This window comes from Mytilus galloprovincialis, chromosome 6 (genome assembly GCF_965363235.1).
Source record: "Mytilus galloprovincialis chromosome 6, xbMytGall1.hap1.1, whole genome shotgun sequence".
NCBI classification, from domain to species: Eukaryota; Metazoa; Mollusca; class Bivalvia; order Mytilida; family Mytilidae; genus Mytilus; species Mytilus galloprovincialis.
In genome coordinates, this window is record NC_134843.1 from 4208776 (window position 1) to 4232088 (window position 23313).

Here is a 23313-nt window from a genome sequence, read left to right on the forward strand (position 1 = left end):
AATAAAAGTCGTTACCGATTCCATTTTTGCTCTTTTTCTTAGTTTTATGCGTAGTGATGTGCTCCCAACTTGATATGATTATTTCCTGCTTTATATTTTGTAATCTCCAATTGTTAATAAAAAATACAAAAGTATCCCAAATTGATTTTACAGATTAAAAACTTACTAAAATTCAGTTTTATCATCGAAACATTTTGTGATTTTTTTATGTCGTACGTAACCGGAAAAGGAGCTGTTAGGCACATTATCATTTGACATTTTTACGGAAAATCAACATATATCGAACCTATTGGTTTATTCAGTGTATTTCTTCAAATGTAGAGGGGACCATTGTTTGTATTTAGTAAATCATATCTGTTAGTATTATTCTATACAGAAAATTGTGTAACTGATTAAAAATAAGAAGTATTTTAGATCATCTAACATCTGTTTCTGTGACAGGCACTTGCAAAATCACGATTTGTTTCTGTATATAGAGAAAAACTTATGCCTTGTTACAACATAAACAAGTTTTACTTCTCGTTCTGCACACTACGTAAATAATGACATTTTCTCCTCCAGCACACTAAGCCTTAGATATTTATAAAATATATACATTTGAGAGCTTCAAGGCTGCTCTCCAACATCGTCAAGAGGTGTATCTCTCTCCCATTGAGTTAAAGCCAGAATTGGTATATTCAACATTATCCTATAGATACACAGACACAGATTTTGACCTTTTACCATATATCGTCGCTGTTATGCAAAAACCTCGTATCTCAATTTTTTGCGGAAATCTTTTTATCGAAGATTTAGAATTAAATATGTATGTTCCACTGTATGCGAGAATATCTGATCTTCTAACCAATCATTAACCCGAATTCTGACATGTGACGAAAAAGTGTAGTCGGATTGGTGGGAAATTTTGTTGTGCGAAAATATCGTATCTCAAAAGAAAAACACTTTGCACGGCAGCTGACATTATCACAGGTACAGTTTTATCAATTTTAGGTTCTCAAAGCTAATATATTAGCTTAAAAATAATGAAAATACAATATAGGTGCAGAAATATTTGCTCGTCTTGGTAATTGACTGGTTAGAAGATCAGATATTTTCGCATACAGCGGAACATACATATTAAATTCTAAATAATCGATAAAAAGATTTCAGTTTTTACTGCCTGGTGTAAAATTATCAAAACCTTAGATACGAGGTTTTTGCATAACAGCGACGATATATATCGTCGCTGTTATGCAAAAATCTCGTATCTCAATTTTTTGCGGAAATCTTTTTATCGATTAATTAGAATTTAAATATGTATCTTCAACTGTATGCGAAAATATCTGATCTTCTAACCAATCATTAACCCGAATTCTGACATGTGACGAAAAAGTGTAGTCGGATTGATGACACATTTTGTTGTGCGAAAATATCGTATCTCAAAAGAAAAACACATGTCACGGCAGCTGACATTATAACAGGTACAGTTTTATCAATTTTAGGTTCTAATATAGCTTAGAAATAATGAAAAGCTTTGAAATTACAATATATAGGTGCAGAAATTTTTGCTCGTCTTGGTAATTGATTGGTTAGAAGGTCAGATATTTTTGCATACAGTGGAACATACATATTTAATTCTAAATAATCGATAAAAAGATTTCAGTTTTTACTGCCTGGTGTAAAATTATCAAAACCTTAGATACGAGGTTTTTGCATAACAGCGACGATATACATGTTTATATGACTCTAAAGTGCATGGTACTCTAAAGTATGATGGTCACGCTAAAGTGCGATGGTCTACGCTAATGTACGATGGTGTATCACGCTAAAGTGCGATGGTTGTTTGTTCGCTCAAGTACGATGGACCAATATAGGCTTGGCGGCTTAAAACATTAAAATACATGGATTTAAAAAAAATAGTCTTTTTATAAAGCTACATTTAGTATAAGGTATAACATATGTGATTGGCTTTATTATTTATCAGTAAGCTTAAGTGATAGTTTCTAAATTTAGAAGACCTACCACATTGTCGGAATAAGTAATATTTATTTGTACAAGGCGTTTAGCTTTAATTTTAAACGCCAGTAAATGGTGATACTCGTTGAGCTTTCTCTTTTCCGTAAAAAATATATGTTATATTTTCCTGCATTGTTCAAACTATGTTTTAGCCAACAATTTATTAATTTACGCTTAGAAACATGAACCTATACATGCTATATTTTACTGATGTTACTTTTCAATAAAATCGAGAATATTTTAACGGGGACTGCAATGTAAATTGCAACGTGAACAATGATTTCAGTGCATCCGTTTGCTACCAATAGAAGCAGGATATACGATTCCCATGCATATATTGTTATGTATCTATAAGGCCAATTAAAATTAATTGATAGATTTTCATCCCCGCCCGCCTATCTGAAATCGTCCCGCCCCGATTTTTTTTATTTTGAAAAATTTACGATTTCCGGATTTGGTTCATCTCCGTCTCCGGTAGCCGTCAAAAATTTTGTTTCCTTCCAAATCCTGTTTCAAATTTCGGTTTTTGTATGTTTCCTCGAGTAATTAAAAAATATTCTGCAGCTCTATGATGACAAAATCGTCTATAGAGAATAGAGATTGATTTCGAGAAGGGCATGTAATAATCGGGTTACAAGTAATACGTTGTGTCCAAGATGGTAAATCGCGACATGACTCAAATTTCTGTGATTAGAAAACCGTTGATTTTTTTATTGATAAAATGACTTTGTGGCAGGAATTTTGGACTGTGAATTATACCCAAAGAGCAAGAATAGTGGAACACATTGGTACAAAAACATTACTGTATAAACAAAATGACGCAAGCACGAACTTGTTTGATTTATGACAATATTTTGAGTTCAAAAAGTCGGTAAACATACACTTAGATTTCTTCTTCTTTTTTTAGTTACAGAAAACCATCAACATTTTGAAGATTACATTCTGGCACATGTCTGATTGAGGTTGCTTTTTAAAGTTATTTTCAATTTTTCTTTTTTTTTAAACTACAATTTTTGATTGAACTTAAAATTTTTATATTTTTTTTAATTTAAAAAAAAATTAAGACAAAAAACAATAGGTAGATACATTTAGTTTAAGTGAGAAAAGGTTTAAAGGAGTGCTTCATGGGTAAGTGCATCCTTAAAGTTGTATGTAGAAGTTTTGTTTGAAATTTCAGGTAGTAATTTATTCCAATCTTTGATTGTTTGGCTGAAGAATGAGAATTTCAAACTCTTTATTGCATTGGAGCTGTCTGAATGTTAATTGATGAGTAGATCTTGTTTTTGACTGGCTTTTTATGAGAATATCCTGAGATGGTATTGCAATTTCGTTTACCCATGGCTATTTTTTGTTGACAAACAGCAAACACCTTCTGTCAAAATACCCTCAATAGAGCCATTACACAACTTCTACTTTTTGGTTAAGTTCATGTTTTACATACTAATAACTACTTATATTTGCATCTATAAGAAGAATCATAAAAGCACCAACCCTTTTGTTTTCAAAACTGTTTCATTTTATTCTGTACTCGTAATTCTTTAGTTGCATATTTGTTTCATTTTATGGAGACAAACAAATGCGTCGCTTAGAAAGACACATTTGGTGAAGGTAGTCCAACTGAAGAGAGCATTCTTCTTTTATGTTTTTGCTGTTTAGGTTTCTAAAGCAGCAATTACATGTAGAACAGTGGTTGTCAATCAGAGATTTTTATCAATGTTAAGATTCGAAGTATTATGTACGATTCCTTATACATGTATATACATGATATAAGCTTATTATTACACTTGCGTATTTGAAGAACGTGTCACAAGAGGGTTTCATAAGAAATAAAAAATAAAAAATAAAATCCTCCCACCCGCCCCATTTAAAAAAAAAATTTGGATGAAAATCTACTAATTAATTTTAGTTGGCCTAAAGTAAAATGGCCGACTGCAGGACACAAGTCCTTCTTCCAGCATCCAAAATAAATCAACAGAGTTGCTTCTGCCGAAGAAGCACGGTTAGGTCTGAAATTAAGTCGTGGACATTTGGTTTAAAAGTTGTCAGTCAAATATTCTTAATTTATCTTGTGGTTTGTATAAATGACTGTTAACGTCATAATCCATGTACAATTCTTACGTCTATACTTTTGCGGACCATCAGACTTTAGCATATGGAGTCATCACACTTTAGCGTATGCCATCACTCTTTAGGGTGACCATCATATTTTAGCATCCCCATCACACTTTTAGAGTTCTACATATATATAAAAAGGGGCCTTTTATAGCTGACTATGGGGTACAGGCTTAGTTCATTGTTGAAGGCTGTACAGTGACCTATAGTTGATAATTTCTTTGTCATTTGGTCTCCTAGGCAATCATACCACATCTTCTTTTTTATAATACAGTTATACACACTACAAATCTTTCTATTTCTCAAAATTATCAGATGACTCGAGCTCCTTATTGGAGAAGTTTCAAATAAAGAATTTTTCTTGATGCATGTTTGCCTTTTTATGTCTGGAAAACTGTGATAGGTTCAACTTGTAATTTATAATCAGTAAAAACAAGGATGTGTATAGTAAGTCTTACTATACAAATTTTTGGTAAAAATAAAAGATTGTTTTTGATTTACTTAATTTGAGCAAGAGTTACTTCCCTTTTGTACCCATGGTCTACATGTATGTCCACAAGTTCTCACACATTTTGGCAGAAAAAACATTTAGATAATTAGTTTTATTGTGTTGTTACATCAAGCCATATATATAGGTTGCTGTTTTATCAACATTAATGCTACACTACTATGCCTCTTACACATACATGTACATATATATACATGTATTCTTGATTTTTATACAGTTTTACATTTGCCTTTATCTTTTATTGCAGATAGAATTTAAAATGTCTACAGGTGGAAATCTTGTTGTGCCGATGGTATTATGGGGAGATAACTGTCCTACTCACTGTATATCAGCTGTGTTGATGACACCCGACCAGAGAACTATTATCACTGGATGTAATGATGGACAGCTTGGTATATGGGATGTCACAGAAAATTGGCAGGTAAATGCACCACTGTTCTTTATTTTTTTTATTTTATATAGTTGATAAAGACTAATACACATATTCAGGTAAACATAACATTGTTATAAAATCATTGTTATTCTTTCCAATAAGTCCTTAAATATGATATAATCAACAAAAGAGAGAAGTAATAATTTTTTCAAACACAAAAATTGGACGAAATTAGTGTATTGATCTGACACTAATAGATTAGGAACAAAAATTTATAAGAAAATAATTTCTGACAGCAAAACATTCAAGCAATATAATATACTGTATGGTTAAAATTCCCGACAAAGAACACTGAGAACCAGTTTATTACATGTATAAGTGGAAAAATATTGCTAGCTAAAACACACATACATGTATTATAAGATATAAACTCTGTATTCAATGTACAAAAAAATAAAATGTATATAAAAAAAAGTAAAATCACAAAAATACTGAACTCAGGAAAATTCAAAATGGAAAGTCCCTAATCAAATGGCAAAATCAATAATAAAACACATCAAATGAATGGACAACTGTCATATTCCTGACTTGGTACAGGATTATTGCATTTAAGCTTTTTGAGAGAAATTGTACCAGATTACCCTTATCATAGACATTTTTATGTTTGATATTCAGAAAGAGAATTCAAAATTGTTCTTAGATATAACCTATGCTCTCAATATCAACAAAAAAGGAAACAAACAGCTTATAACCAATAAATAAGGTGAACAAATACTAAAGCTCCGCCCTTGTAATAGTGATTAAGATTATAACAAATTGACTGTTGTCAGGGTTCTCACTAAGAATTTTTGAAGGCGAGTCCAGGGACTCATCATTTTTAGCCATGATGAGTCCAACAGCAAGAAGTAAATATTTTATTGCAATATAATGTAATATTTTAGTCTACATTTCCTAACGGAGCAATGAAATGACAGATCACTTTTAAACATTTGTTACAAAATGATGATATTTTTGTTTAACTGGTCCGAGACCACAATTGTCGTCCCTTGATTTTCGTTGTTCACGAATATAGTCCCTAGTGTTAACAGTGGGCTACTTGCCAATAATTTTTATACCCCTTCCAAATTTATTTCTCCGAGTTTAATGCCTCAAATTGTAAGTAGGGGGGTGAAATTACACTGTAAAAAAATTTGGGTCCAGAATTTTACAGGAAAGTAGTGATTTGGTCTAGCTGAAAAAGGTTAAAAATTAGCACTTCGGAAGCTGTCAAAAGATTTCAAGACACCCTAAACACAAAATTGTCCATATTTTGAGTTAGAGGCGATGAAGTTTTCTATAATTTTGATATAATTTGTCCCAAAAGTAGTACAACACACTGTAAAAGTTTCATTGGGAAAGCGCAGGTGGGATTTTTTTTATTTTCATTTATGTTCTAAAAGAAATGCACTACGAATTAATTGTGTTCTCGGACCTAAGAGGTGAAGTCTGTAAATATAGAATCTGTACTTTGGCAACTTCCCTAAATGATTTGGTGGTGTCACTTTGTCAAATAGCATGAAACTAAAGGATTTAAACTTTTATTTTATAGAATTTCTGCAAAAATGACCAACTTTGGCATTTTATGGTCAAAATAGGCATTTCAAGGTTTTTTCAATATTGATGCATACATGGCATCCTGACTTTCTATCTGACAGGTTTTCATGTGTCAATACTTGTGTTTATATGCCTTTATCTAGTACTTTTACTTGTTTATGAACTCAGAATCTACAGAAAAGAAGGATATTTCAGATAATATGTACAAAATGTGTTGTATAAATGACCCTTGTCTAACGCCCTGTTTGGATGAAGTCAAAAGTGGGGTTCTTGGTACATAAAATTTGAAGTCTATAATAAAGACCTCACTAAATTTGTATCAAAAGCACTTTACAATGTCTAATGTACCTGTTCCATTTCACATAATATCTTTCTTTTCTTCTGTAGGATAGCAAGTGGTTTAAATATAAGCCTGTTGAGACTAAAATTGCATTCAAGTTTTTCATTAAAAAGGCAAAAATCTTTGTATCAGACCATACTGTCTGTAAGAAAAGTTAATTGCAAGAGCCTTTTTGTGCTCAGATTTGTTGTATCATGTCACATGAGTATAGAAATGATAAAAAGGGCACAATTTTTTATTTCTTATAGCCTCAATATGCATTTTTTAATGTAAATATGTGGCACGGCTTAAATTGACCCTTATTTTTTTCCAGTCTTGCTTGGCTTAAGACCCTTTTAAAGTAATATGATATGCTATTTGTAACTTTTCTTTCTATTTAAAGTACATTCAATACATATGTAAGGATTATTTATAACCAAAAAGCTTCACAAATTTAAAATTGCTGGAATATATTACATCTTCATGTAAGGCCCCCTTTCATTGAAAAACCTCAAATTTTAGGCCCAGGCTGATATAAATTTGACTTTTGAATAATTATGCTAAGTCTGATAAATCAAATGAGTACTCTATTGCTTTTAGTACATAATAAATGATATATTAGGGCATTTGAAAAGTATTTTTTTGCAACATTTTAATTTTCAAAGCCCAAAATGTTGATAGTTGAAATTTTTCAATTTTAACGTCAAAATTTAACACGCAAAGATGAGTATAGAATTTAACATAGTGTCTATAATATATATCCTATTGTTATGAAACTTTGCAAGCAGTGTTATAATTAATTAAGCTTTGGTCATACCAAGTTTTTTTAAGATTTGTCAACTCTTTCTATCCTATTAGGTCCGAGACCACAATTGTCGTCCCTTGATTTTCGTTGTTCACGAATATAGTCCCTAGTGTTAACAGTGGGCTACTTGCCAATAATTTTTATACCCCTTCCAAATTTATTTCTCCGAGTTTAATGCCTCAAATTGTAAGTAGGGGGGTGAAATTACACTGTAAAAAAATTTGGGTCCAGAATTTTACAGGAAAGTAGTGATTTGGTCTAGCTGAAAAAGGTTAAAAATTAGCACTTCGGAAGCTGTCAAAAGATTTCAAGACACCCTAAACACAAAATTGTCCATATTTTGAGTTAGAGGCGATGAAGTTTTCTATAATTTTGATATAATTTGTCCCAAAAGTAGTACAACACACTGTAAAAGTTTCATTGGGAAAGCGCAGGTGGGATTTTTTTTATTTTCATTTATGTTCTAAAAGAAATGCACTACGAATTAATTGTGTTCTCGGACCAACTTTATACAAAATATTTCAATCTTAATGCATCTGTGGACTCACCAGTTTTGAAAATGGTGAGTCCAGACAGATTTTGATGAGTCCGGGACTCATGGACTCGCCTTAGTGAGAACCCTGCTGCTGTACCCCTTATTTTGACATTTATACCTATTATGTCTGTTTATTTTTGTTCACAAATTGTTTTCATTATAATGGATTTTTTATGTGACTGTCATACAAGTGAGAGGTTTAGCTACATGAAGCTATAAAACCAGGTTAAATCCACCATTTCTACATAGTAAATGTCTAGATACCAAGTCAGGAGTATGACAGTTGTTATCCATCCACCATTTCTACATAGTAAATGTCTAGATACCAAGTCAGGAGTATGACAGTTGTTATCCATCCACCATTTCTACATAGTAAATGTCTAGATACCAAGTCAGGAGTATGACAGTTGTTATCCATCCACCATTTCTACATAGTAAATGTCTAGATACCAAGTCAGGAGTATGACAGTTGTTATCCATCCACCATTTCTACATAGTAAATGTCTAGATACCAAGTCAGGAGTATGACAGTTGTTATCCATCCACCATTTCTACATAGTAAATGTCTAGATACCAAGTCAGGAGTATGACAGTTGTTATCCATCCACCATTTCTACATAGTAAATGTCTAGATACCAAGTCAGGAGTATGACAGTTGTTATCCATCCACCATTTCTACATAGTAAATGTCTAGATACCAAGTCAGGAGTATGACAGTTGTTATCCATCCACCATTTCTACATAGTAAATGTCTAGATACCAAGTCAGGAGTATGACAGTTGTTATCCATCCACCATTTCTACATAGTAAATGTCTAGATACCAAGTCAGGAGTATGACAGTTGTTATCCATCCACCATTTCTACATAGTAAATGTCTAGATACCAAGTCAGGAGTATGACAGTTGTTATCCATCCACCATTTCTACATAGTAAATGTCTAGATACCAAGTCAGGAGTATGACAGTTGTTATCCATCCACCATTTCTACATAGTAAATGTCTAGATACCAAGTCAGGAGTATGACAGTTGTTATCCATCCACCATTTCTACATAGTAAATGTCTAGATACCAAGTCAGGAGTATGACAGTTGTTATCCATCCACCATTTCTACATAGTAAATGTCTAGATACCAAGTCAGGAGTATGACAGTTGTTATCCATCCACCATTTCTACATAGTAAATGTCTAGATACCAAGTCAGGAGTATGACAGTTGTTATCCATCCACCATTTCTACATAGTAAATGTCTAGATACCAAGTCAGGAGTATGACAGTTGTTATCCATCCACCATTTCTACATAGTAAATGTCTAGATACCAAGTCAGGAGTATGACAGTTGTTATCCATCCACCATTTCTACATAGTAAATGTCTAGATACCAAGTCAGGAGTATGACAGTTGTTATCCATCCACCATTTCTACATAGTAAATGTCTAGATACCAAGTCAGGAGTATGACAGTTGTTATCCATCCACCATTTCTACATAGTAAATGTCTAGATACCAAGTCAGGAGTATGACAGTTGTTATCCATCCACCATTTCTACATAGTAAATGTCTAGATACCAAGTCAGGAGTATGACAGTTGTTATCCATCCACCATTTCTACATAGTAAATGTCTAGATACCAAGTCAGGAGTATGACAGTTGTTATCCATCCACCATTTCTACATAGTAAATGTCTAGATACCAAGTCAGGAGTATGACAGTTGTTATCCATCCACCATTTCTACATAGTAAATGTCTAGATACCAAGTCAGGAGTATGACAGTTGTTATCCATCCACCATTTCTACATAGTAAATGTCTAGATACCAAGTCAGGAGTATGACAGTTGTTATCCATCCACCATTTCTACATAGTAAATGTCTAGATACCAAGTCAGGAGTATGACAGTTGTTATCCATCCACCATTTCTACATAGTAAATGTCTAGATGTCAGGTCAGGAGTATGACAGTTGTTATCCATCCACCATTTCTACATAGTAAATGTCTAGATACCAAGTCAGGAGTATGACAGTTGTTATCCATCCACCATTTCTACATAGTAAATGTCTAGATACCAAGTCAGGAGTATGACAGTTGTTATCCATCCACCATTTCTACATAGTAAATGTCTAGATACCAAGTCAGGAGTATGACAGTTGTTATCCATCCACCATTTCTACATAGTAAATGTCTAGATACCAAGTCAGGAGTATGACAGTTGTTATCCATCCACCATTTCTACATAGTAAATGTCTAGATACCAAGTCAGGAGTATGACAGTTGTTATCCATCCACCATTTCTACATAGTAAATGTCTAGATACCAAGTCAGGAGTATGACAGTTGTTATCCATCCACCATTTCTACATAGTAAATGTCTAGATACCAAGTCAGGAGTATGACAGTTGTTATCCATCCACCATTTCTACATAGTAAATGTCTAGATGTCAGGTCAGGAGTATGACAGTTGTTATCCATCCACCATTTCTACATAGTAAATGTCTAGATACCAAGTCAGGAGTATGACAGTTGTTATCCATCCACCATTTCTACATAGTAAATGTCTAGATACCAAGTCAGGAGTATGACAGTTGTTATCCATCCACCATTTCTACATAGTAAATGTCTAGATACCAAGTCAGGAGTATGACAGTTGTTATCCATCCACCATTTCTACATAGTAAATGTCTAGATACCAAGTCAGGAGTATGACAGTTGTTATCCATCCACCATTTCTACATAGTAAATGTCTAGATGTCAGGTCAGGAGTATGACAGTTGTTATCCATCCACCATTTCTACATAGTAAATGTCTAGATGTCAGGTCAGGAGTATGACAGTTGTTATCCATCCACCATTTCTACATAGTAAATGTCTAGATACCAAGTCAGGAGTATGACAGTTGTTATCCATCCACCATTTCTACATAGTAAATGTCTAGATACCAAGTCAGGAGTATGACAGTTGTTATCCATCCACCATTTCTACATAGTAAATGTCTAGATACCAAGTCAGGAGTATGACAGTTGTTATCCATCCACCATTTCTACATAGTAAATGTCTAGATACCAAGTCAGGAGTATGACAGTTGTTATCCATCCACCATTTCTACATAGTAAATGTCTAGATACCAAGTCAGGAGTATGACAGTTGTTATCCATCCACCATTTCTACATAGTAAATGTCTAGATACCAAGTCAGGAGTATGACAGTTGTTATCCATCCACCATTTCTACATAGTAAATGTCTAGATACCAAGTCAGGAGTATGACAGTTGTTATCCATCCACCATTTCTACATAGTAAATGTCTAGATACCAAGTCAGGAGTATGACAGTTGTTATCCATCCACCATTTCTACATAGTAAATGTCTAGATGTCAGGTCAGGAGTATGACAGTTGTTATCCATCCACCATTTCTACATAGTAAATGTCTAGATACCAAGTCAGGAGTATGACAGTTGTTATCCATCCACCATTTCTACATAGTAAATGTCTAGATACCAAGTCAGGAGTATGACAGTTGTTATCCATCCACCATTTCTACATAGTAAATGTCTAGATACCAAGTCAGGAGTATGACAGTTGTTATCCATCCACCATTTCTACATAGTAAATGTCTAGATACCAAGTCAGGAGTATGACAGTTGTTATCCATCCACCATTTCTACATAGTAAATGTCTAGATACCAAGTCAGGAGTATGACAGTTGTTATCCATCCACCATTTCTACATAGTAAATGTCTAGATACCAAGTCAGGAGTATGACAGTTGTTATCCATCCACCATTTCTACATAGTAAATGTCTAGATACCAAGTCAGGAGTATGACAGTTGTTATCCATCCACCATTTCTACATAGTAAATGTCTAGATACCAAGTCAGGAGTATGACAGTTGTTATCCATCCACCATTTCTACATAGTAAATGTCTAGATACCAAGTCAGGAGTATGACAGTTGTTATCCATCCACCATTTCTACATAGTAAATGTCTAGATACCAAGTCAGGAGTATGACAGTTGTTATCCATCCACCATTTCTACATAGTAAATGTCTAGATGTCAGGTCAGGAGTATGACAGTTGTTATCCATCCACCATTTCTACATAGTAAATGTCTAGATGTCAGGTCAGGAGTATGACAGTTGTTATCCATCCACCATTTCTACATAGTAAATGTCTAGATGTCAGGTCAGGAGTATGACAGTTGTTATCCATTCTTTTGGTTTGTTTGAGCTTTTGATTTTACCATTTGATTACAGACTTTTTGTTTTGAATTTTCCTTGGAGTTCAAATTTTTTTGTTATTTAACTTTTTTCTTATACATTCAATTAATTCATTGTTATGCATTAACTTTTCTACATTGGCTAGACGTATAGGGGGAGGGTTGAGATCTCATAAAAAGATTTAACCCTACCGCATTTTTGCGCCTGTCCCAAGTTAGGAGCCTCTGACTTTTGTTAGTCTTGTATTATTTTAATTTTAGTTTCTTGTATATAATTTGGAGTTTAGTATGGCGTTCATTTTCACTGAACTAGTATAGATATTTGTTTATGGGCCAACTGAAGGACACCTCTGGGTGCGGGAATTTCTTGCTGCATTGAAGACCTATTGGTGACCTTCTGCTGTTGTTTGTTCTATTGTCGGGTTGTTGTCTCTGTGACAACATTCACCGTTTTCATTCCCAATTTTGATTAATATGAAAAGGAGCAAACTATCCTGTTCCTTCAATAATAAAAAGAATAAATATCAAATACCTCTAAATTCCTTAATAAAAATCCCGCCCGAATTTATGCAAATATGTTGTTGATTTATTTTTAGATATTTCCAAGAAGTTTACTATTTGGACATACTACTGCGATCACTTGTTTAGCCTTGGGCAGTAGCAAATCAGAAACTCCATATGTTGTCAGTGCTTCAGAGAATGGGTAAATTTATATTTATCATGTTTATGTTGTTCTACTATTGTGGATTGATTTATCTTCGTGGGTACAAATTTTCGTGGATTGAGGAAAACTGCACTTTTGTTGATATTTAGTTTTGTGTTTTTGCTAATGTCTGCTTACAAGTCTTATGGAAAATTTGTAATTCGTTGAACATTTAAATTCGTGGTTCACCTGTACCCACGAAATCCACGAAAATTTGCATAGGGGAGGGCGCCACAATTTTGCGCCTGTCCCAAGTCAGGAGCCTCTGGCCTTTGTTAGTCTTGTATGATTTTAAATTTTAGTTTCTTGTGTAAAAGTTTAGTATGATGTCCATTATCACTGTACTACTATACATACTTTTTAAGGGGCCAGCTGAAGGACACCTACAGGTGCGGGAGTTTCTCGCTACATTGAAGACCCATTGGTGGCCTTCGGCTGTTGTCTGCTCTATGGTCGGGTTGTTGTCGCTTTGACACATTCCCCATTTCCATTCTCAATTTTATCCAACGAAAAATAATGATTCCACAGTATTACTTTCAGAACATATTTTTTCCATGACTGAAGCATTTTATATCATATACATGTACCAGGTAACGATAAGGGATTTTTTTTTCAATAAAATAAATCTATTTAAGGTTCATGTATCTGGAATTCAAGATTATGAAGAAAAAAAAGTTTGCTGTTTGATGCTTCAATAAAGAATTTGATTTTAACCTTATTTTTGTAAAAGGGAACTGACTGTATATAGATATCGGAAGATGTGGCGTGAGTGCCAATGAGACAACTGTCCATCCAAATAATAATTTATAAAAGTAAACCATTATAGGTCAATGTACGGCCTTCAACACGGAGCCTTGGCTCACACCAAACAGCCAGCTATAAAGGGACCCAAAATTACTAGTGTAAGACCATTCAAAGGGGAAAACCAAAGATCTAATCTATATTAGAAACGAGAAACACGTATAAATTACATAAACAAACGACAACTACTGTACATCAGATTCCTAACTTTGGACAGGCGCAAACATTTGCAGCGGGATTAAATGTTTTAATGACAATTGCAGATTTTTTGTAGGAGGACTATTATAAAGATGTGGTTTGAGAACATGTAGTACAACTATCCTCTGGAGAAATATATACATTTAGTATGCATTTCTTGAAAGTAAGAGGAATGGACACCATTGTAAATTTTTTGTTAAACAAAGTTAGATTTATAAGCCATTATTAAATGAAAACCTGTTGTAAATCAGCATGATGTATAATTTCAGAGAGATGTGTCTTTGGGATATAAGTGACGGTAGATGTGTAGAATGTAGCAAGTTAACAGTCACACACACAAACATGCAGGTAACTAAGATAATAGTAAAGTATGGACTGTACTACTGGACTGGAAATACAAGTTCCTTCAAAATGGAAAAAATATTCTTGAATATAATGTCTACTGGAAGATATATAACAGTATATGTTTCCAATAAAATAAAGGGTATGATAGTTGTTTGAACAGAAACAGATAATATGACTTACTTTATAACAAAGTTTCTAGTAGTTGTTAGGTGGAACAAATATAAATGGACAGTACCAACATTGTAAATGTCAATTTCAAAATAGCAACCCAACACCACAATAAAATGAAAATCATGTCCTGGTTAACATAAGGACTTACATATACACAAGCCTGATATGGGGATATAAAATAACAATGTGGCAAATTATCAAAAACCTGTTAGCCAAATAAAATCACTGCTATTAGACAGAAAAAGACAAAAAACAGTCCAAGAAACAATACACATGAATTTTAAGATTGAGCAACTTGAACCAAAACAAAAGCCAAGATTAGACTTGGGTGCTCTGGAAAGCAAAGTAGTTCTTTCTTGAATAGTAACAACCGTAATGCTGCTCAAGGCAAGTGAGAATCCCCAATGAAAGTTGCATTAAGTGAAGATGCAATCAGGGAAATGAGCAATGAATCCTATTTTATTTGATAGTAAACAAATGGGAAGCAGAAGTAAATAATTTGTATTTATAAGTTTTTTTTTATAATTGTCCCTCTGCAGTATGGTGTGCATGATATAGAAATATAAGACATCTCTTATTCCTTAAAGGGTTATTTAAATTTGAATATTTTGTTATTGTTTACACCAAAACTGTCTTTTCATTTCCAGTCTTACTACTTCAAGAACTCAAAAGACCTACGTCTAGTATGTAATGGTTATTATCCAGAAATTCTTATTATTGACCCGTTGACCTTTGACACCTTGTACACATTGTGTTCCAAAGTATTACCTGATTGGATTAGTGCATGCTGTGTTCTAAGACCAGTAAAAAGAGAAGGTAATACATTATATTGATATTAAGTACTGTAAACCAACTTAATTTTGCAAATACTTTATTTTGCATTTATCCCTTTCTAGCCCATTTTGCATTCATCCCTTTCTAGCCCATTTCACATTCATCCCTTTCTAGCCCATTTCGCATTCATCCCTTTCTAGCCCATTTCGCATTCATCCCTTTCTAGTCCATTTCGCATTCATCCCTTTCTAGCCCATTTCACATTCATCCCTTTCTAGCCCATTTTGCATTCATCCCTTTCTAGCCCATTTCACATTCATCCCTTTCTAGCCCATTTCACATTCATTTTCACATTCATCCCTTTCTAGCCCATTTCACATTCATTTTCACATTCATCCCTTTCTAGCCCATTTCACATTCCATTTCACATTCATCCCTTTCTAGCCCATTTCACATTCATCCCTTTCTAGCCCATTTCGCATTCATCCCTTTCTAGCCCATTTTGCATTCATCCCTTTCTAGCCCATTTCACATTCATCCCTTTCTAGCCCATTTCGCATTCATCCCTTTCTAGCCCATCTTGCATTCATCCCTTTCTAGCCCATATTGCATTCATCCCTTTCTAACCCATTTTGCATTCATCCCTTTCTAGCCCATTTTGCATTCATCCCTTTCTAGCCCATTTTGCATTCATCCCTTTCTAGCCCATTTCACATTTATCCCTTTCTAGCCCATTTTGCATTCATCCCTTTCTAGCCCATTTCACATTCATCCCTTTCTAGCCCATTTTGCATTCATCCCTTTCTAGCCCATTTCACATTCATCCCTTTCTAGCCCATTTTGCATTCATCCCTTTCTAGCCCATTTCGCATTCATCTCTCTCTAGCCCATTTCACATTCATCCCTTTCTAGCCCATTTCGCATTCATCCCTTTTTAGCCCATTTCACATTCATCCCTTTCTAGCCCATTTTGCATTCATCCCTTTCTAGCCCATTTCGCATTCATCCCTTTTTAGCCCATTTCACATTCATCCCTTTCTAGCCCATTTCGCATTCATCCCTTTCTAGCCCATTTCGCATTCATCCCTTTCTAGCCCATTTCGCATTCATCCCTTTCTAGCCCATTTCACATTCATCCCTTTCTAGCCCATTTCGCAACAATTTGATTTCATGATTCTCAAGTTTACTTGAATAAATAAATATCAGTTTTACATATTCACAACGATTTATATTTGCGCTATTTTTCTACTTGTTAAAGTCACGAAAATAAATCACTCACTAAAATTAGTTGGTTTACAAATTGTGGATATGTGCTTGAAATAAATATTTTAAAAATGTTACACTCATCTTCATTCTTCATGCATTCAAATCTGTAAATGACAAATTGTTTAAGTGGTTGAAATGGTAGAATAACTTTCTTGCAAGCATTAAATTAAAAGTTGTTGGATTCTAGCGTTGTAAATTTAAAGAATAAATAAATAAACAGATAGAAATAAGTCGTTGTTATGGTTTCAAATGAAAATGTAAAGGAGTGGGGCAAGACGATTTCACTTATAGCCCCTATCACCATGGTCTTGGTTGCAAACATGTTCTGATTCTCATTTTGACTTTAGGTACTGAATACATATATTTTTGTTTTGATAATAAAGGCAACAGTAGTAGACCGCTGTTTGATAATGTTGGTTATTAAAACATAAAAATTATCTTTATTTAGAAATTGACAACATTGTAAGAAAATAAGGTGACTGATGGTCAGTCACCATTGAAAAGAGTTAATATTTGGGAGATTAAATGACCATTGAAATGAGGTGACTATTTAGGCAGGTTTTACTGTATCACTTAAAGAGAATTTTGTGATAGTAAATTTAGTTGTTTAACTTTCAATGTGTCAGATAGAATTGAAACCGTGTTAGATAAAAGAATAATACTGAAACTGATTGAACATTATTAAAAAGAAATACATATATTTTCTCTTCTAGAAACCATTTCTGTTAGATGAAACATGGCCTTTCAATATATTTTGTTTTATATGCGTTTTATTTTTCCTTCTGTATTTGTAAATATATTTGAATGAAATTATTTTCAGATGAACGGAGTAAGTACTTGAGTGGCTGAAATAAAAAAAAACAATTTAAAATGAATGATTTCTATGTTCATTAACCCATTTTTTCTTTCAATTGGAATTTTTAGCCATGGCAAAGACTTTTACAGTGTTTACATGCTTTTGAATTATTTGATGCTGTTACACATTTTTCTAACTACTGTGGATTCATTTATTGTTGTGTGGATCAATTTTTCGTTGATTGAGGAAAACTTTCATTTTCATGAATATTTGATTTCGTGGTTTGACCAATCTTTGTATACAAAGCATATTAAAAATTTGTAAACTTTTTTTTACAAAAAATTTGAACATTAAGATTCATTGTTCACCCAAATCAACAAGACCCCCGAAATTACTATCTGATAATGAATCCACAGTACCAACTAACAATTAAGATAGATTATTGCTTTGCTGAAATGACTTGTGATATAAAAAATATTAGAAATCTAGTCACTGCTAAGAACTGTACTCTGTAAGATCTTTCCTAAATTTAGTAATGAATATGTTATAATATTTCTAATGATATATAAGAAATCACTGCTATTGTTGAAAAAATAATTTTAGTATCTAAAAAACCTTTATCCATTTTCTGCTAAACTTTCAGCATATAACTGCCTTTTCTTTTTAAATGATCAAATGGGATATTTTCCCCAGCTTGAAAATCCTGTACAACTAATGACACCGTGTAGAACGCCACATGCGGGGTGTCGGCTATGTTTGACATGGGGTGGCAATTTTGAAGCGACGAAAAAGTAACAAGGTAAGTTCAAGCATCAAAATTTCTTATTTCTAGAACTCTCAGTACTATATAATGTATTGCACGGAAGGAACCGCAACATAATCTATTTCCTGAAAGCAGAAGCAGTCGTTTTCAGTGCTCAGTTTTCTCAAACACCTCACCCTAGTTTTCCGTGTTGCAGATTTTGAGGCTTTATATGCAAATTTCGGTATAAAAAACTACTTTACACAGCTACCCTCCGTATCATTTATATAGAATTGTATTCCTCTCATTGACTTATACCAAATACCAGTTTCTTAGTTAAAATTAATTGAATTTAAAACTGTTATTCATCAAAATATAAAGTGTCGCTCGGGGTGTCAGATTTTGCGTCGCAAGGGGTAGAGGCTTGTCATAAAAAAAGAATACATTTTCTTATAAATCGATCTCTATCTGATACTTTTTAATTCAAACACACCTATACAAATAATAACATAAATGTAACAGAAATTCAACCTAGAAAAACACAGGTTACATCAAATTCTTCAAATTTTATTCAATTCCGGTTCGTTAGAGATATGTATATAGTCAGAGTAGACCTTCAAAGTAGATATGATATGATAGATGTGTAACAGAAAACGGATAGTTCTAGCTGGGCGATTACAAACGAAATAACTGTCTTGAATCATTTTTTCTTGTAAACCTGTTCCGTTGTATATTTGTGTACAAGTCGTTGTTTTCTCATTGACAATTGTAGTATCATCGTCTTCAGGATTACTTGAAGTTGTGTTGTCATTCGCTGAAAAAGATGCCGGTGAGTGTTTCATTGGAGAGAGTTTTCTAATTCTTTTAGGAGTAATGGATTTTTGCGGCATGCACGAGTGCTTTTTGTGATGTTTTGGTTTATTGAGCCATGGCCTTTACTTTTTTTTTACCATGATAGTGACTGAAAAGGAAAAGAAATCGTTTACCAGCTTGAAAACTAAATATTTTAAGCCATTTTTTTTTTACTATGAATGAAATCAAAAGCACATGTTTTATAAGACCAAAAACAGGCAAAATGAAAAACCCTTATTTTGTCATGGTAAAGTAGATGTGAATGAAATCAAAAGCATATATTTTATAAGACCAAAAACAGGCAAAATGAAAAATCCTTGTTTTGTCATGGTAAAGTAGATGTGTCTGAAATAAAATGTATCATATGAAGACTAATTTACAAGCAAATATGTATTTTTTTAATGACAAGCCTCTACCCCTTGCGACGCAAAATCTGACACCCCGAGCGACACTTTATATTTTGATGAATAACAGTTTTAAAACCAATTAATTTTAACTAAGAAACTGGTATTTGGTATAAGTCAATGAGAGGAATACAATTCTATATAAATGATACGGGGGATGGCTGTGTAAAGTAGTTTTTATACCGAAATTTGCATATAAAGCCTCAAAATCTGCAACACGGAAAACTAGGGCGAGGTGTTTGAGAAAACTGAGCACTGAAAACGACTGCTTCTGCTTTCAGGAAATAGATTATGTTGTGGTTCCTTCCGTGCAATACATTATATGGTACTGAGAGTTCTAGAAACAAGAAATTTTGATCCTTGAACTTACCTTGTTACTTTTTCGTCACTTCAAAATTGCCACCCCATGTCAAACATAGCCGACACCCCGCATGTGGCGTTCTACACGGTGTACTGATGTATTACATAATATGTAGTTTATCATATGTGGATTATTCTGTACAAAATTTAAAAATGTTTGTGGACCTGATTGTTATTCCATGAACATTTGTCATAAATTTAACCATGTTTGGGGATCTGATTACTTTGAAAACTTTACAGTGTTACTTGCTATAGCCAAATAGCTGTTTGCTTGTTGTCTCAATCCATTTGCTCTGTATTTATAGCTAGTTTAAGTTTTTTTATGCTAATGGTTATTTTATAGCATTTCGTTTATTTTTTAAATGTGAACAATAAAAAAGTATTTGTATATACATGTACAAGTTTTAAACATTAGGATTTGTAACTAGTTAATACATGTATCTTTATAGAAGGATAGACAGACATTGAATATGATGTAATATTCACTTACTTAATCTATATGCAAAAGTATTGTTTAAGCATTGTATGATTTGTTCAGTAATATTTTTATCAGACTTTTGTACATGTAAATATTTTGATTCTGTAGAGGATGTTTTGTTGGCAATAACCAACTCTGGTGCGGTGAAGATATGGATGTTGACTGGTTATGAAAATAGGGTAGATATTTATTGTAATGTTTATGTATATAATAACTAGATATAAGAAGATGTGGTATGAGTGCCAATAAGACAATTCTCCATCTGAGTCACAATTTGTAAAAGTAAACCATTATAGGTCAAAGTACAGTCTACAACACAGAGCTTTGGCTCACACAGAACAGCAAACTATAAAGGGCACCCCAAAAAATACTATTACCCTGTATTTGAAAAAAAAACATTATGGTTATCAACCAATCATAAGAAATGAAATTTTTGTTTTATCTGATTAAATCAACTATATGTCATTATTTTGTTTAGAATTGACACATCTGGAGTTGTTATGAAATTCCATACAAAAATTAAATACCTTAAATTCCATTTTATACTTCAATTAGGGGCAGGTCTAGGTGTGGGCATTTATAATGGGCGTACTCCCTTTTAAAATAAAACAAAACCAAAAATGTGATATACTAATATTGTATTAAATATTGCAATTTATCATATTAATTAATTAAACACATACTCTTTAACTATAAAATATACATGCTCCAAGTCAGGAACTGTTACATTAGTGCATTTCACAATTATTTTTTTTTGCCTAAAAAAAGGTCTAAAAGATTGTTAGCCTCGCTACTCTCGGGGAAACATTGGAATAAACGCCCACTCTTTCAAATATTCTAGAAAGGCACCTGTCAATGAGTTTTCTGTCAAGATCTTAGATTGACAACTAAAATTTAAATTGCAACCTTGTGATTGTGAAACAGATGCCAGTATGAGTTTCATGCAATATACCATTTCTCCACTCTCAACTTGTTTAAAATATGAAAATGTATTTGTCTTTAATGGGGAATTATGGTTCAATTAAGGGAAAGAAATAAATAAATACAACAGATCATACAAATCAACATGAATTGTGAGAATCAAAAGTGTTATGTAAGCCTTTTTAGAAATTTGTCTTTTGCTTCTATTTCTCTTGACTTTTTAAGTATCTTTTGTACTGCAAATGGTAATCAATATACAATGTAAATCAATATACAAGGTATATTGACAAAATAAAGCACTATATAAATTCTATTTTTGATAGGCTCAGCCAGTGTTTGAGGAAGAATCTAAGCAGATAAGATGTCTGAATGCAGAAACTTTAACATGTTGTACTTTTAACCAGAGGACTGTTCTAATAGTATGTTCCAAGTATTGGCAGGTAAGATCTTCTGAATTCTGATTGGTTAATTTGTTTTAACACAAGTTAGTGATTGGACAAAATCGAAAAACAGTTTGTTCAAGGTAATGTGTTTGCTTGTATTTTTATATTTTATATCTTTTTATCTTTAAATTCTATTCACTGCTTGTTTAATGATATTAGATGTTTGAAATTTTTTAACTTAGGCAGAAAATAGAGTAACATGATTGATGAGCATGCTTTAATTTATACACATGGTCATCAGGATTTTAAATAGAATCTTAATATACTTAAAATAATTCCTTTCATACATGTATTTTATATTCATTTATTGTTGTGGGTACCAATTTTTGTGGATAGAGGAAAACTAACAACTTCATGAATATTCATTGTTTTGAAAAAGTATGCATACATTCCTCCAGAAAAGTTGTAATTTGTTAAATATTTAAATTTGTGGTTCTCCTGTACCCAGGAAATCCAGAACAATTGGTATCCAACGATAAATAATGAATCCACAGATAAGACAACCTGTTTGAATCATTATCAGATTTTTATCTATTACATATCTTCAGTAATTATCTGCTCATTTTTCATGTAAATTAAGTCAAACATTGCAGTTTTCTACTTATATTATGATATACTCTCAGAAAAATTTATTTTACTTTTAAATATGTTTGCTAAATCATATTTTCATTACTGTTATATTTTATAATTAAAATAGAAATTAAAAATTAAACTTCATATTTGAAAAAACTTAGTTCATTTGTATGTAAGAAGTTATTTCATGTTCAATGCTGCTTATTAAAAAAAATAAACTAATATAAGCATGTATCAGATTGTATGTGTTTTGTAAAATGATTTAAAACACTTATTGCATTATGAAACACTTTAAGGTAGTGTTTGATTTATTAGAAATTTGCATATTTTGATTTAAAGGTGTATGATTTTGATGTGAAATCATGCTATGACAGAATTAAAGATAAACGTTTATTGGTAAGGCCTGCATGTTAGAACATGAAAATGAAACTTCTGTATTGTTTAGTTGAGACTGTAAAATATATTGTATGTTCAAAATATTGAACAATCAATGACAAGATTAGTATGGATTTCTTTTCTCGACATGTAATAACCTCTTGCATTGCTAATCATTTGTTAGTCATGCTTTTTGAAAAAGTGATTTTTTTTGTCCTAAATGTTTTTTACTGTCTGAAAGCTTTTTCCTGTTACTACTGTTTTTAAGAATGCCAGTAGCTTTAAAAGTATTTGTTGACCATTGATAAAGATCTGAAAACCCATTTAAAGCCTGACTGCATACTAAAAATTTATTAAACCACCATCTTTTATATTTTAAGAAAACAGACATTCATAATTTGTCAAACTTGATAAGTGTCATTGCTACAGACCTGAAGATAAACAGGTGTACCCATAATAGCCAAATTTATCTCATTTTATTGGACCAATAAGTTCTTTGAACTTATGAAGATATATTTTGATATATAGGTACCTATAGGACACAAAGTTTGTTATTAAGTTCAGTGTACAATTTTTGTGGGTACCATTGAACCACAAATTTTCAACTATCCAAGAAATACAAGTTTTACTCAATTCATTAAAAATGGTATCCTCAAAAATAAAT

General features: G+C 32.7%; 1 protein-coding gene across 4 annotated transcripts in view; it reads left to right on the forward strand.

Annotated features, from left to right (window-relative positions):
- Positions 1-206: 206 nt before the first annotated feature.
- Positions 207-23313, forward strand: part of LOC143078746 (WD repeat-containing protein 7-like) — a 66029-nt gene continuing 42922 nt past the window's right edge. Inside the window, exons 1-7 of one of the 4 annotated variants that reach the window (XM_076253691.1) lie at positions 207-356; positions 4863-5036; positions 13044-13150; positions 14419-14497; positions 15313-15481; positions 20446-20516; positions 21582-21698. In XM_076253691.1, coding sequence (XP_076109806.1) covers positions 4875-5036; positions 13044-13150; positions 14419-14497; positions 15313-15481; positions 20446-20516; positions 21582-21698 — 705 coding nt within the window. In that variant the 5' untranslated portion in view covers positions 207-356; positions 4863-4874. The remainder of the gene's footprint in view (positions 357-4862; positions 5037-13043; positions 13151-14418; positions 14498-15312; positions 15482-20445; positions 20517-21581; positions 21699-23313) is intronic. The other 3 variants (XM_076253693.1, XM_076253692.1, XM_076253694.1) reach the window with 3 other exon arrangements.